The 12901-nt window shown below is 42.1% G+C and overlaps 2 protein-coding genes across 3 annotated transcripts; both read left to right on the top strand.

Moving 5' to 3' along the window:
- Window positions 1–686: 686 nt before the first annotated feature.
- LOC125540980 (transcription factor WRKY45-2) lies at window positions 687–2891 on the top strand. The gene is made up of 3 exons (XM_048704491.1): window positions 687–1079; window positions 1516–1620; window positions 1882–2891. Exons 1-3 carry the CDS (start codon window positions 787–789, stop codon window positions 2495–2497), a joined length of 1014 nt encoding a protein of 337 aa, XP_048560448.1. The 5' UTR covers window positions 687–786; the 3' UTR covers window positions 2498–2891.
- A 7179-nt stretch (window positions 2892–10070) lies between these two features.
- Window positions 10071–12901, top strand: LOC125535640 (protein FAR1-RELATED SEQUENCE 12-like). 2 transcript variants are annotated; one of them, XM_048698709.1, is made up of 6 exons: window positions 10071–10371; window positions 10476–10688; window positions 11066–11333; window positions 11421–12111; window positions 12214–12677; window positions 12763–12901. In XM_048698709.1, the coding sequence occupies exons 1-5, from the start codon at window positions 10343–10345 to the stop codon at window positions 12327–12329; spliced, it is 1317 nt and encodes a 438-aa protein (XP_048554666.1). In that variant the 5' UTR covers window positions 10071–10342; the 3' UTR covers window positions 12330–12677; window positions 12763–12901. The 2 variants fall into 2 exon arrangements, with proteins under 2 accessions (XP_048554666.1, XP_048554667.1); XM_048698710.1 differs by having other exon boundaries at window positions 11069–11333.

Below are 12901 nucleotides of genomic sequence, written 5' to 3' on the forward strand. Positions count from 1 at the left end.
ATAAATATTTTGATAAAAAATATGACAACTAAATTAAAAACTTTTATATGATTTATTGTATTTAGTTGTTGATAAAGTAGATCTTTAATTTTCCATGCATGTTGAGGTGGATATTTTGCATGTATGTTTTTGGAATTGGTAAATCTCCATTGACTGGGACTTATACTATAATCGTGAGATCTTACATGAAGATTCGTGTAATTTTTTTTCTTTTTCTTTCTTCTTTCTATATGTTGTGTCACTTGATTAAGATTTTGTTAAGTCTCAGTAGAGATGTAGCCATCCTTTTGTTTACATGATGAGATGGCATGTGTGCATGCATGTTGACAGGATTATCTATTTAGATATAGAAGATACTGTATATGGTATATATGCATCAACAAACGGTAGGAGTATAGTCTTTGTTCTAGCAACATGACTGCGCAAGAGCAACCCGGCCATTTTGCGACCGAGCCACGTCCCACGACGATGCACGAGAGACGAGCCGGCAGCGCGCGCGCGCGCCGATGAGCTCACGCAGCTGCGTCACGGCGATGACACGCCCCGACGTCGGCTCGCGCGCAGGGACACACATCGATCTACCATGGCGGGCCCCTCCCCGGACGCGCCGTAGCTCCACGTTCCGCGCCGCTTCCTCCTCCGTCGCTCTCGCGGTCTCGCTCGCCTTTCTCCAACTCTTCCTCCCAACTTCTCACCGCGCGCCCGCCGGCTGCACCAATAAAAACTTGAGCCGTGCGCGGTGAGCAAGCCCTGTTCTCCAGACCCTCTAGTAGCTCGCAAGCTAGCATGGCATCTTGTGGCGGCGCGGGCGATGACGGCGGCCGCTCACCCCCGGCGGTGGTCTACGACGACCTGGTGGAGGTGCGCGAGCACGCGGCGACGCTGCAGACCATGCTGCAGGGGTCGCCAAGAGTGTTGGACATGGACGCGAGGGAGCTCGTGAAGGGGATGATGGCCAAGCTGTCCAGCGCTATGTCGGTGTTTGGCTCCACCAGCGGCGGTGTGGAGGCGTCTTCTGGGAGGAAGAAGAGATCAGCCACGGCGTCCGGGCCGCACCGCCGGAGCACCTCCAGGAGAAGGTGATCAAAGAAAGCCTAGCTATACCTCGTTTCACTAGAAAAAACACCACAGTATGCATGCGATCTAACAAATTATTATCGCCTCCAACTATCTACTCCCTCCGTTTGGAATTATTTATCGCGGAAATGGATGTATCTAGATGTATTTTAGTTCTACATACATCCATTTCCGAGACAAGTAATTCCAAACGGAGGGAGGGAGTAGTATTTTACAAATTGTACTACTATTAATTTGGCGGCCTAGTGGGGGAACTTTAAGCGCCAATGATCAGTGGGCGAAAAGTATAGGCTGCTTCTGATGACCTGACCAAGTTCGTTGTTGTTTTTGTCAAAAGTAGATGCTGCTATAAGATCACTTGGGCATGCACGCATGCATGGGTCTATCAAATCATATATACTGTAGTTGTTAATTAATCATGTCTCTTATGCATGGCAGGTCGAAGAGCCCTTTCATCAACATGGTCACTGCTAGGACGCTCAACGATGGCAAGACATGGAGGAAGTACGGCCAAAAATATATTCATGCCTCTACTAACCCGAGGTACATATATGTCTTTTCTGTTGTGCTGCAAATTAATTTGGAAGGAAAGGGAAAAAATGAGGTAGTATGAATGCAGAACCGAAAAAGACACTTGCCAAGTGGTTAATTTGCTAGTTGAGCTTTTTAATTTTATATCCTTTGTGGTAAGTTGAGCTTTTTTATTAGCTAGTTGTTCTTGTATATATTGGAGTATTATTAGCTAAGGCTCTAGCTAGCTAGTAGAGTTGTAGCTAATTTGCATATGCACAATGGCACATCCAGGAGCTACTACAGGTGCTCTCATAAGCCAGACCAAGGCTGCCAGGCCACGAGGCAGGTCCAGGAATCCGAGTCCAACCCGTCGGAGTACATCATCAGCTACTACGGCCAGCACACCTGCAAGGACCCTTCCACGTTTCGATCACTCTTCATCCAAGGCGCCGCCGACGCTGCCCCGCCAGCAGACTGCTCAAATCTCATCAGCTTCACGTCGATCAACGGCGCGGCTGCGAGCACGAGCACGAGCGCTTTTGCTCATTGTGTCGTGAAAGAAGCGGTTGATCTTCATCCGATGCTTTCCTCCCGCTTCTCCAACTACAGCTCCTCGCCGCCGGTGCAGGAAGGTGTGTCCAGCGGCTCGCCGTCGCCGGCTGGCCACGGGAAGTTCATGCAGCACGCCGGCGGGCAGCTCGTCGACGTTATTGACCAAAGGACGTCGCCGTTGACCGTGGGATCAGCGCCGGCGGAGTACTGGCCGGTGGCGGGGGATGCTGGCGCGGGCATGGACAGCTTCCCTTCCCCGCCGTCGCCGAGCAGCCTTGGGTTCATGTCTGGCTCGTTAGGGGGCTCATTTGGCAATAGCATTTACGACGACGACCTGTTCGGCTTCGATTCCTGACCAAGGTTGTGAACCCATGCATATGCATGCATCCATGCAAATTGGCCCATTAACACACGGCGCAATTTGCATGTCTGGGGTAGTAGTAATATTTTATTATGAAGGTATATTGTGTATGCACGTATATTGGGCATGTGGATAGAAGGTAATATGTACTGTATTGGATATCATGTGTAAACATATAGGAGTAGTACTAGTACTAGGTTGTATGTAGGTTTGCCAGTACGACCTTAAATTATGGGTTTTATTAAATTTTGTTTAAATAATATTAGAATGTTTTATCACCTTGTGTCTGCATAAAAAAGTGCATATATCCCAATACTCATGCCTTGCACAATAAGAAAAGGTACTCAATTCTCTCTGTCCAAAATAAAAGCTTTGCAATTTTTACTGTTAAGCCAAGTGGCAAGCCTCGTAATCTATCTCAATCAACAACTTCAATGGTGAAATCAATATGATTTCTCTATTATTGGGAAAAGCACAACAAGATTATTTTCGAGGAACCTCAACAAGCAGGAGCACTTGAATTCTATTGAAAAGGAGAATGGCTTTATTTATGACAAAATTGGTTCTGAAAAGTTATGCAGTAGTACATAAGAGTAAGATTTCTGTGACAAAAATCGGACCAAAGGCATTACAAATTTCCAATTTATGGAGATGAAAGCTTGATCTCAGCAAGATTTAAAACCCATACTTTAGTACTCATTTTTTTGTGAATAAATCACTTCCATTACTTAAACAGGTTCATTACAGTCCTGCTGACACAGCATGTTAATCTCATCAGGTACACCTCTTAACCACACAGCAGTTTTAGGAAGAGAGAAGGATTTTGCGCCCTAACTAGTACATTAAACAATTGCACATGGTTTGACAGTACAACCCGGTTTGTAGCAATCCTTTACAGCCTTTCAATTAAGTTACTGGTATATGCCTTTTTTTTATTAGATAATGCATGTCACTAAGCTAACCCTTGAAACCAGGACACTGCCAGACAAGGGTCTGCGTCCATGCTTGGTTGGACCAATGGATATCCACGTTGGCCTAACGACAACGAAAGTTGGAAAATGTTTTCTTTGCTTCTGGAGTTATTGTCATGCCAACTTTCCAAGTCTTTCACTCCAAAGACTTTGGCTATGCCACATGTATAGTACTGTAAAAACTAGTGCAATTGGCTCTACCATTCGACACATGGCGCCAACCATTTTCACATAGAAAACGAAAGCAAGACCTCATGCATGCACTTGTTCTCCAGGTGATAAGCTCACGGAAATAGAAGCAAATAACATGTGTAGCTTCTTCAACATCATTTTTTCTATCTTACGTTGCTCGAAAACCAAAGCAATGAAAACTACTTGTCTGGTCACCACGAGTGGTCTCAAGTTCTTATCAAATCAGTCCAGTTACATCCAATTCTTATCTGATTACTTTACATCTAAAAAAGTTGAGTGCTCTTTTTCTCCCTTGGCGTATATTCCAGATATGCTACCAAGTAAAAGTCGAGCTAAGCTTCAACACCAAAGACTAAAGTCTAAAGAAGATGGTACTTTCATTTCATGGAGAAATTTCAACTATATATACCTCCGAACATTCCCTGTCTTAGCTAGCGCTGATGGGTCTAGCTTTCTGCTTTTCTGCATGTGAATCTGGCTTTCTGATTCGGTTCATTAGCTGTCCTTAAACTAAACTATAATCAACTAACTCACTATCACGTACATGCACTAATTAAAGCTGTCATAATGCGACAAATGTTTACTTCCAAATCGCATGGGGAAATGTCTTAGCCTTCCTGTCAGTAAATCTATCAGCTCGGATATATACCGGCCAAGTGTTGTCGTGCTTGTTTATCTGCAAATCGCAAGTGGCAGTTACTTTTTAGGTTGAAGATTTTACGTGTGGATCAAAATCACCTGCCACACAAGTAGAATATAAACATGTGATCTTGTCTTGGTAAATAAATTATTCCTTGATCGGTTCATAGGCACCATCAAAAGGGAAAAGATTGCCTCCAAGATGTGAGACAGACATTATTGAAGCCGCTACGATGATCTCCAATCCTTCGGGGAACAGATCACAACATGCCGCCATCATCCAAGAGATTGCCGCCAATATGAGATAATGAAGAGATGTAGTGATTAAAGCTATTAGGAGAGGATGTAACCTTGTTAGCCACCACTTAGCTTAGTTGGGTAGATATGAGATGAGGACGGACGTATGGCTACAGTCAGGCACTGAGAGGGTTGTAAACTTGTGTGGACTGGACTGGCGCGGTCCAGATTAATTAATACAACATTTTTCCCTCACAAAAAAAGATGTGGCAACAAGTGCTTCTAAAGTATGGTGCAATAACTAATCTTCAGCTGATAGGTATGTACACTGTTCTTAGGTAGATTTATTTGTTGAGTAAGCTCAAGTAGAGCATGCCACGATTGGTGCATATGAGGTGGTAGTCATGGTAGAGAGCAAGGAGTAACCCATCCGCGGAGGTGTGGCCGACGGTATGCATGGGGGGCGCAAGAAGATCGAAGGTGGTGGACGTCAAAGAGCTCTCTGATGCTGAGGTTGTTGGAGAAGAAGCGGTCCTCTGCTGATTGAAAGGACCTCAACAAACAACACCATGATATGTCCATAACTGCAAATAGGAACGACATGAGTTATAAATGGGAACACGATTAGAACTATATAGCCACTTAGAGATAAATATTTAACTTTAAAATGCCTGGTAAAGCACTCTCTCTCTCTCTCTCTCTCTCTCTCTCTCTCTCTTTATGTGTGTGTGTGTGTGTGTCACACACACACATGTGCGTCGGGGAAGACTAACATCGAAGATGCACATGTGCTTATAGGGCTTGAGATTCTTTCACCATAGCACATCACTACTGAGGCTGCAGCGGTGATTTGGCATGGAATACAATCATGAAGTAGGGTGGGAGTGGCCGAGCAGGAAGCCAGTGCCGACCTTGCTCAAGTAGAGCATGCCAGGATTGGTGCGTATGAGGTGGTAGTCATGGTAGAGAGCAAGGAGTAACCCATCCGCGGAGGTGTGGCCGACGGTATGCATGGGATGGGGCGCAAGAAGATCGAAGGTGGTGGGCGTCAAAGAGCTCTCTAATGCTGAGGTTGTTGGAGAAGAAGCGGTCCTCTGCTGATTGAAAGGACCTCAACAAACAACACCATGATATGTCCATAACTGCAAATAGGAACGACATGAGTTATAAATGGGAACAACATTAGAACTATATAGCCACTTAGAGATAAATATTTAACTTTAAAATGCCTGGTAAAGCACTCCCTCTCTCTCTCTCTCTCTTTATGTGTGTGTGTGTCACACACACACACACATGTGCGTCGGGGAAGACTAACATCGAAGATGCACATGTGCTTATAGGGCTTGAGATTCTTTCACCATAGCACATCACCACTGAGGCTGCAGCGGTGATTTGGCATGGAATACAATAATGAAGTAGGGTGGGAGGGCCGAGCGGGAAGCCAGTGCCGACCTTGCTCAAGTAGAGCATGCCACGATTGGTGCGTATGAGGTGGTAGTCATGGTAGAGAGCAAGGAGTAACCCATCTGCGGAGGTGTGGCCGATGGTACGCATGGGGGGCGCAAGAAGATCGAAGGTGGTGGGCGTCAAAGAGCTCTCTGATGCTGAGGTTGTTGGAGAAGAAGCGGTCCTCTACCGATTGAAAGGACCTCAACAAACAACACCATGATATGTCCATAACTGCAAATAGGAACGACATGAGTTAGAAATGGGAACAACATTAAAACTATATAATCACTTAGAGATAAATATTTAACTTTAGAAAATGCCTGATAAAGCACTCGACATTGATGATCTTTACATCTGGGCATTGTAATCAACTATATCTTGAAACTTAGTAAATATGAGACCATATAAAATCTAGCACACACAATACCAAATATAGTATTGGTAATGATAGCAATGGTATTAATATGATTAGATAGGTGCCAAAAGAAGTAAAAATAGAATATGATTGGAAAGTCAAACAAGATGGCACTTTCCACCATTTACATGCACATCCTATTTCCGGCACAGTGCGGTGAATAGAAAGTACACCCCTCCCCCCACAGCGCTGCTTTCGCCCAGCTCATGTGTGGAAAGGCAGCGGGTTTGTTGATTTGTTTCTCCGTTCTTTCCCTTTTTTCCGCCGGTTATTTTTGTACAGGGTTTAGGCTAGATTTTTTTACTTTTTTAGATATTCCATTTTTATATTTCTCTGTTCATTTTTTTCTTATCTTCTATGTTTTACTGTTTTTATATATAATTTTCTTATAACATGGGAATAATTTTCTAAAAACATTCATGATTCTTAAAAAACATGATGTGCCATTTTTAATACACGGTGAATAATTTGAAACACTTCATGATCTTTTTGTAGATAAATTATGATTTTTTAAATGCACGATGAACATCTTTCAAATAAATGATGATCTTTTTAAATTACCAACGAATATGATATTCAATCGTGATATCTTCTAAATTGAATATATTTTTTCATTTGTGAACGTTGTTGAAATTAGTAAACATTATTAAAATCCGCATAAAAGTTTAAAAAGTGAATCTTATTTAAAATTCCAGAATATATTATCCACCATGGGAATCCTCGGAATGGGCTGCGTCCCACTGTAACGTGTGAGAGCGCGTTACCAGAAAACCGTATTTACCGCACACTACGGCAAATAGTCAGGGCTTCGCACAGGGTTGCCCCGACTGGGCCGACGCATTTTCGTTTTGTTTTTGTTCTATCTGTTTCTTTTTACTTCCTTTCTTCAAGTTACTTTTTTATTTTATTTGTTTTAGTAATTTAAAAAATATTAGATTTAAAAAACATTTTGAATTTTTTTTCCTGTTTTCAAGTTTTGTTCAGAAATTTCAAAATTAGTTCCAAAATTCATAAAAGGTTTATAAATTTTTTAAAATGTTCTTTTTTTTAAATTTGTTTAGAATTTGAAACAATGCACATGTTTTCGATAAGTTTCATATATTCAGAAAGTGTTTGTGTTTTTTGAAACTTTTCATAATTTCAAATTACCCATTTTTATAAATAAGTAGTAAATTCCAAATCGTTTGCACTTTCAAAAACATTGGAACTATAAAAATTAGATCAAAATTCGAAAAATGTTTATACATTTCAAAAAAGTTCAAAATTCCGTTCGGATTGTTTACAAAATGTTTGGTTTTATAAAAAAATCCTTTTAAAAAACTGTGCACAATTTTCAAAGAAATATTCAAAATATCCAATAAGTGTCTGGATCTGCCACATAATTCTGTTCTTAATATTTCGTGTATTCATTTGCCACTTATACTTGTCAGGTCAACTGGCAAGCAACACATGTACACACACATGTGGTCAGGAGTTTGATTCCTGGTGGAGGCATTTTTTGTTTTGAATTTTTACATCGCGATGTATTGGTACAGGTTGTGCTAGCCGCAATGCCCGCCAACGGGCCGGCCCAGTCGGGGGCTCTGCGGGTGCGTCGACGCCCTATTTGTCGCAAAATAGTACTCCCTCTGTTCCTAAATGTAAGTCTTTTTAGGCATTTCAAATTACTACAATATATGGATGGATGTAGATATATTTTAGAGTGTAGATTCACTCATTTTGCTCCATATTTAGTCATTTGTTGGAATATCTAAAAATACTTGGGAACGGAGGGAGTATGACATATCGGAGCTCCCCGCGTTACCCTCCTATCTGGCACCCTAGAAATTCATATTTGGCGCTCACTGCATAGAAATGTCAAGCAATCGCACAAGGCATCGTTCCCATGGGCTAAACCTATGTATCGACAGTACTAGTCGGTTTTATTCATTCACCATTTTTTGCCTTGATTCTATTTATGTGTTTTATTTTTATTTTTCTTCTACTTTCCTTTTTAATTTTGATATTATATTTTTCCTATTGGTTTTTCCACATTTTTTATGTTAATAATATTCACAGATAGAAAAAATCATGAATTTCAGAATATCTGCTGAAATTTTGAAAAAAAATCACAATTCTGAAAATTCTCACCAAATTTAAAAATGTTTATAATTTTTGAAACACATATTAAAAGTGTTCACACTTTTTTGAAATGTTTATTTATTTAAATAATTTTGAAATACAAAATCAAGAAGCTGGTTGAAAAAACATAAAACCGAAATAAAACCAAATAAATTTGATAGAATAGTGATGTAGAAACTAGCGAGCGACACAAGTGGGCCAACGTATATAGCGGTCACTTTGTGCGTAATCTTCTCAACAACTAGACAATACCCTCATGTTTCCGCGGAATTGAATATATATTTTGTAAATATTGCGTGACACTAATTCAATCCTTACAATTTAAACTACTAGGTGATTTCCCCACGTGTTGCAGCGAGAATTTGAAGATTAATTTCAGATGTATTACGTATGAAGAAATGATCCAAATCAGGAGCTACTATTTTTCAATGTAAAATAAAGAGTATGCATGTGGTTTGCATGGAGTTGCAAAATAGTATTAGTGAATGTTGACATGACACAATTGGTGAGGCGGAAGACCATATGTTGAGAGAACTAGATAATACCTCGCGCGTTGCTGCGGGATATTTGCTCTGTCTTTTGAATGCGTGTATATTAAAAAATAAGAAGGCAATGATCACACTTAGAAAAAAGGCATGATACCAGGCAAGGAATTGCTCGAATAAAGTTAAAGAATCATTGTCCATGGTGAATTAACACTTTTAGCAATTAAATGGTATTACTCAAATTTTACACGTGGCAAATTGGGAACTCGCAAAATACGGTTACCACATTATGGATCTTAAAATTTCTTATAAAAATATGCAATAAAAAAGTTAAAGCGATTTCACACCAAAAATTAATGTCCACACATACAACGGGGGTGAAAGTACAATATATTCAATGGAAAGAAGTAATAAGAAGTTGCATAGTTGATCAGTTTCTGATGTGGTCATGGATTCATTCCGATATATGCAAATATATGTTGGGTGCGCCCAAGAGATAAATAATCAACTGAATAATCAAAGTACCTACCTGCAAGTATATGAGACAAAAAGGAATTATATTCGCATTAAAAATTAATGTACACACACTTAGTTGAAGCATCAACTTAATAGTCAAAGAGCCTACCTGCAAGAATATATATGAGACAAAAAGAATTGAAAAGCAACTTCGACGGAGATGAGATAGACCACATTAATAGTAGTGCTCCCTTTCCTGAAACAAATTTAACTGCGTGCAAGTATATATCGACTTACAGATCTATCCATCTCTTGTGGGGAAAAATTATTTTCTTGAATCCAAAAATTGTTACCACTGTCATCAGCATGATGCACTTACCTGTCCATACAACACAATTCTAAAAACACAAAAGGAGTTTAGGGTAGGACGCGGAGTATGTGAGCGCGGGCTCACAGGCTCTCGGTATCAGGCCCGTTCAGAATAGCTGTGCGATTCGGAACATTCAATGCAGCAGTCTGACAGATGGGCCATGTGGGGGGGGGGGGGGGAAGGGGGGGGGGGGGGGAATTAGGGTATACGCCAATATACAGACCTGACAGATGGGCCATGAATGGACGGAGGGGCGGACGGCGTCGAGTGAGATAGCCTGAGCCGTGGCTCGAGGGGTGGCGGCCGTTCCGATCCGTGGATCAGGTCCGGTGGTTTCCGCTAGCCTCCGGCAGCGCGCGCAGTTAATGCAGAGGGTCGGCTGGTGGGCTGGTAGGTGTGGTGAAGTTGGATTTGTCTTCCACCCCAGGCAAGAGAAAGGGTGGAGTGGTTGACTGCGGCGACCAATATTGCTTGTCCGGCAACCTCGCACGCGCTCCGGTGACCATGGAGTTCTTGCTGCAGCCGATAAACAGGTTAGAATCTGCTTCATTAACCATTATGTACCAACGCTTTTGACTGTGGGGTTGGGCGGTCCGATCTAGAATATGGCGCTGATAAGTTTGTGTCAACGACCCAGAACTCTGCTTGAGGAGGTGAATGATAATAACAGCGCCATAGAGCCTGTGCGGTTCCCAGTCGCCGCGGCGGTGGAGGTTGAGCCTCCAGCACCGGCCGCTTCAAGTGCTGACGCCCAGATCTGTCTGCCGGAGACAGAAGCTGCGGACATGCCACAGTGCTCCGAGCACTCAATAGAGCAAATGGACCCTAAAGCACCAGGCTGGACCCAAAGGTATTCTGAACTATGGCATTTTAATTCCATGAGATCTCATTACTGCATTTTTGATAGCAGAAACTAAATGATTCCGTAAGCATGCTCTGAATGATTCAGTTACTATAAAGTTGAGGTCGCCGTAGACAATGAACTGAATAAGTTTACATATCGAAGTCCCTTACATGGAGATGCGTTTACAGAATTGTGTATTTAGGTGCAAAGGCTTGAAATATATAAGCATGTAAATATGGAGCCTGCGAAATTGCAAATAAGTTAATTGATTCATGACAATGAATGTTTAAAGGGTCATTTGTGATCGTGGTTTCATGGGTTACAATTGTTGTATTCCCTGTAATATTAGACTCACCACCTGATTGTTTACTCTGATCTCAAAGCAGAGTGCGTGTAGGTGCCGCCGCTGAAGGCAGGGCCCCTTGCTCGGATAGGGTCACAGCACTAGAGAAGACTGTGAGAGAGTTTGCAGAGACTCCAGGGGACATAGTGATCGTCCCAAAGATTGGGACAAGTTTCGACAGTCTAGGTGAAGCTTACGACTTTTACAACCTGTACTCATGGGAAAAAGGATTCGGGATTAGATATGGGAAAAGCAGGTTAAATGTGAACCGGACAAAGTGCATGCAAGAGATCGTATGTGGATGCGCGGTACAGCCAATACTTCAGCATATTTTGATAAACATGGCCTTTTTCCGTGCATTCTAACTGAATATGATGCTCTGTTTATTTCTTCAGGGGAAGCCGATTGTTGAAAATACTCGTTCTTGTCGATGTGAATGCCCAGCCCTCATGAGATTACTCCGATCCAAGGACAACAGGTGGTACATAGCTGAGCATCGAGATGTGCACAACCATGCTTTGACACAAACCTACGGCCAAACAATACACTGGCCGTCACACAAGCATATTGATGTCTACAGCAGAGACCTGGTCAAGCAGTTGCGACAAAACAATGTCAGCCTCGCAAAGGTGTATAGCATCATTGGTAGCTTCTTTGGGAGGATGGAGAATGTACCATTCACGAAAAGAGCATTGAGAAATTTATGTGGCAAGATTAGCCGTGAGCAGTCCGAAGATGATGTCAGGAAAACAATGGAAGTGTTCCAGGAGCTGTGTTCAAAGGATCCACAATTCACATACCGGGTTCAAGCTGATAGTGAGGGCAAAATAAGCAACTTGATGTGGGCTACTGGCAACAGCAGGCTGCAGTACAACTTCTTTGGAGATGTAGTTACATTTGACACAACTTATCGGACCAACTTGTACGACATGCCGTTTGGCTTGTTCGTTGGGGTTAACAGCCATTTTCAGAGCATCATACTTGCGGGGGTGCTAGTTAAACACGAGACAGTGGAGACATTTGAGTGGGTATTCTCGGAGTTTGTTAGGATAATGGGTGGCAGGGCGCCGCAAACAATCCTGACTGGTAAGGGACTTTCCTTATTATTTAGTTTGATTGGAAAGTATCTTGTTAATTATGCAAGTTTGAACATGAAAAACTAATGACCGTGTGATTCATAAAATGCAGATCAAAACAGGGCGATGGAGGTCGCAATTAGTAATATGTTGCCTGACACGGCTCACCGCTGGTGCAAGTGGCATGTGCTTAAGAAGGCAAAGGAATCGCTCGGCCCATTATACTAAAAAAAAGTGATTTCCGACCGGAGTTTCACAAGGTTGTCAATCACATGTTAACGATAGATGAGTTTGAAGAAGGTTGGAAGTACCTCATAGAGAAATACAACTTGAAAAATCACGATTACATGACCAACTTGTACGAGATACGTCACAAATGGGCAAAGCCATTTTTCAAGGGTGTATTCTGTGCAAAGATGACTAGTACCCAACGGAGTGAAAGCGCAAACCACATGTTGAAGAACTACGTGCCTCCTGGATGCCCAATGCATATGTTTGTTAGGAAGTATATGAGTTTAATCTTTGACAGGGAGTCCGAGGAAAATTACGAGGAGAAGCGGACTGCAATCGTAAGAAGTATCCAAAAATTAAAAGACATACTACTGCCACTTATGTATAGGCGTTGAATTGTGAACTTATTTATGGATGGTTTGTTTTGCAGGGGAGGCCGCTTATGCGAGCTAATATGGCAACCGAAAGGCATGCTGGGCAGATATACACCAGAGCCATGTTTGAACAATTCGGTCATATACTGTACGAGTGTGGCGCATATCAAGTGGAAGAGATCGAAAAGGGTAAAG

This window comes from Triticum urartu, chromosome 2, assembly GCF_003073215.2.
Source record: "Triticum urartu cultivar G1812 chromosome 2, Tu2.1, whole genome shotgun sequence".
NCBI lineage: Eukaryota > Viridiplantae > Streptophyta > Magnoliopsida > Poales > Poaceae > Triticum > Triticum urartu.

What these genes read in the sequence shown, in the direction of transcription:
- LOC125535640 (XM_048698709.1), top strand. Translation starts at nt 10,343, where the DNA reads ATGGAGTTCTTGCTGCAGCCGATAAACAG. An exon ending in GCACCAGGCTGGACCCAAAG is followed by an intron (nt 10,689 to 11,065) that starts GTATTCTGAACT and finishes CTGATCTCAAAG; the next exon opens with CAGAGTGCGTGTAGGTGCCG. An exon ending in GCCGCAAACAATCCTGACTG is followed by an intron (nt 12,112 to 12,213) that starts GTAAGGGACTTT and finishes CATAAAATGCAG; the next exon opens with ATCAAAACAGGGCGATGGAG.
- LOC125540980 (XM_048704491.1), top strand. Translation starts at nt 787, where the DNA reads ATGGCATCTTGTGGCGGCGCGGGCGATGACGGCGGCCGCTCACCCCCG. An exon ending in CGGAGCACCTCCAGGAGAAG is followed by an intron (nt 1,080 to 1,515) that starts GTGATCAAAGAA and finishes TATGCATGGCAG; the next exon opens with GTCGAAGAGCCCTTTCATCA. An exon ending in CATGCCTCTACTAACCCGAG is followed by an intron (nt 1,621 to 1,881) that starts GTACATATATGT and finishes TGGCACATCCAG; the next exon opens with GAGCTACTACAGGTGCTCTC.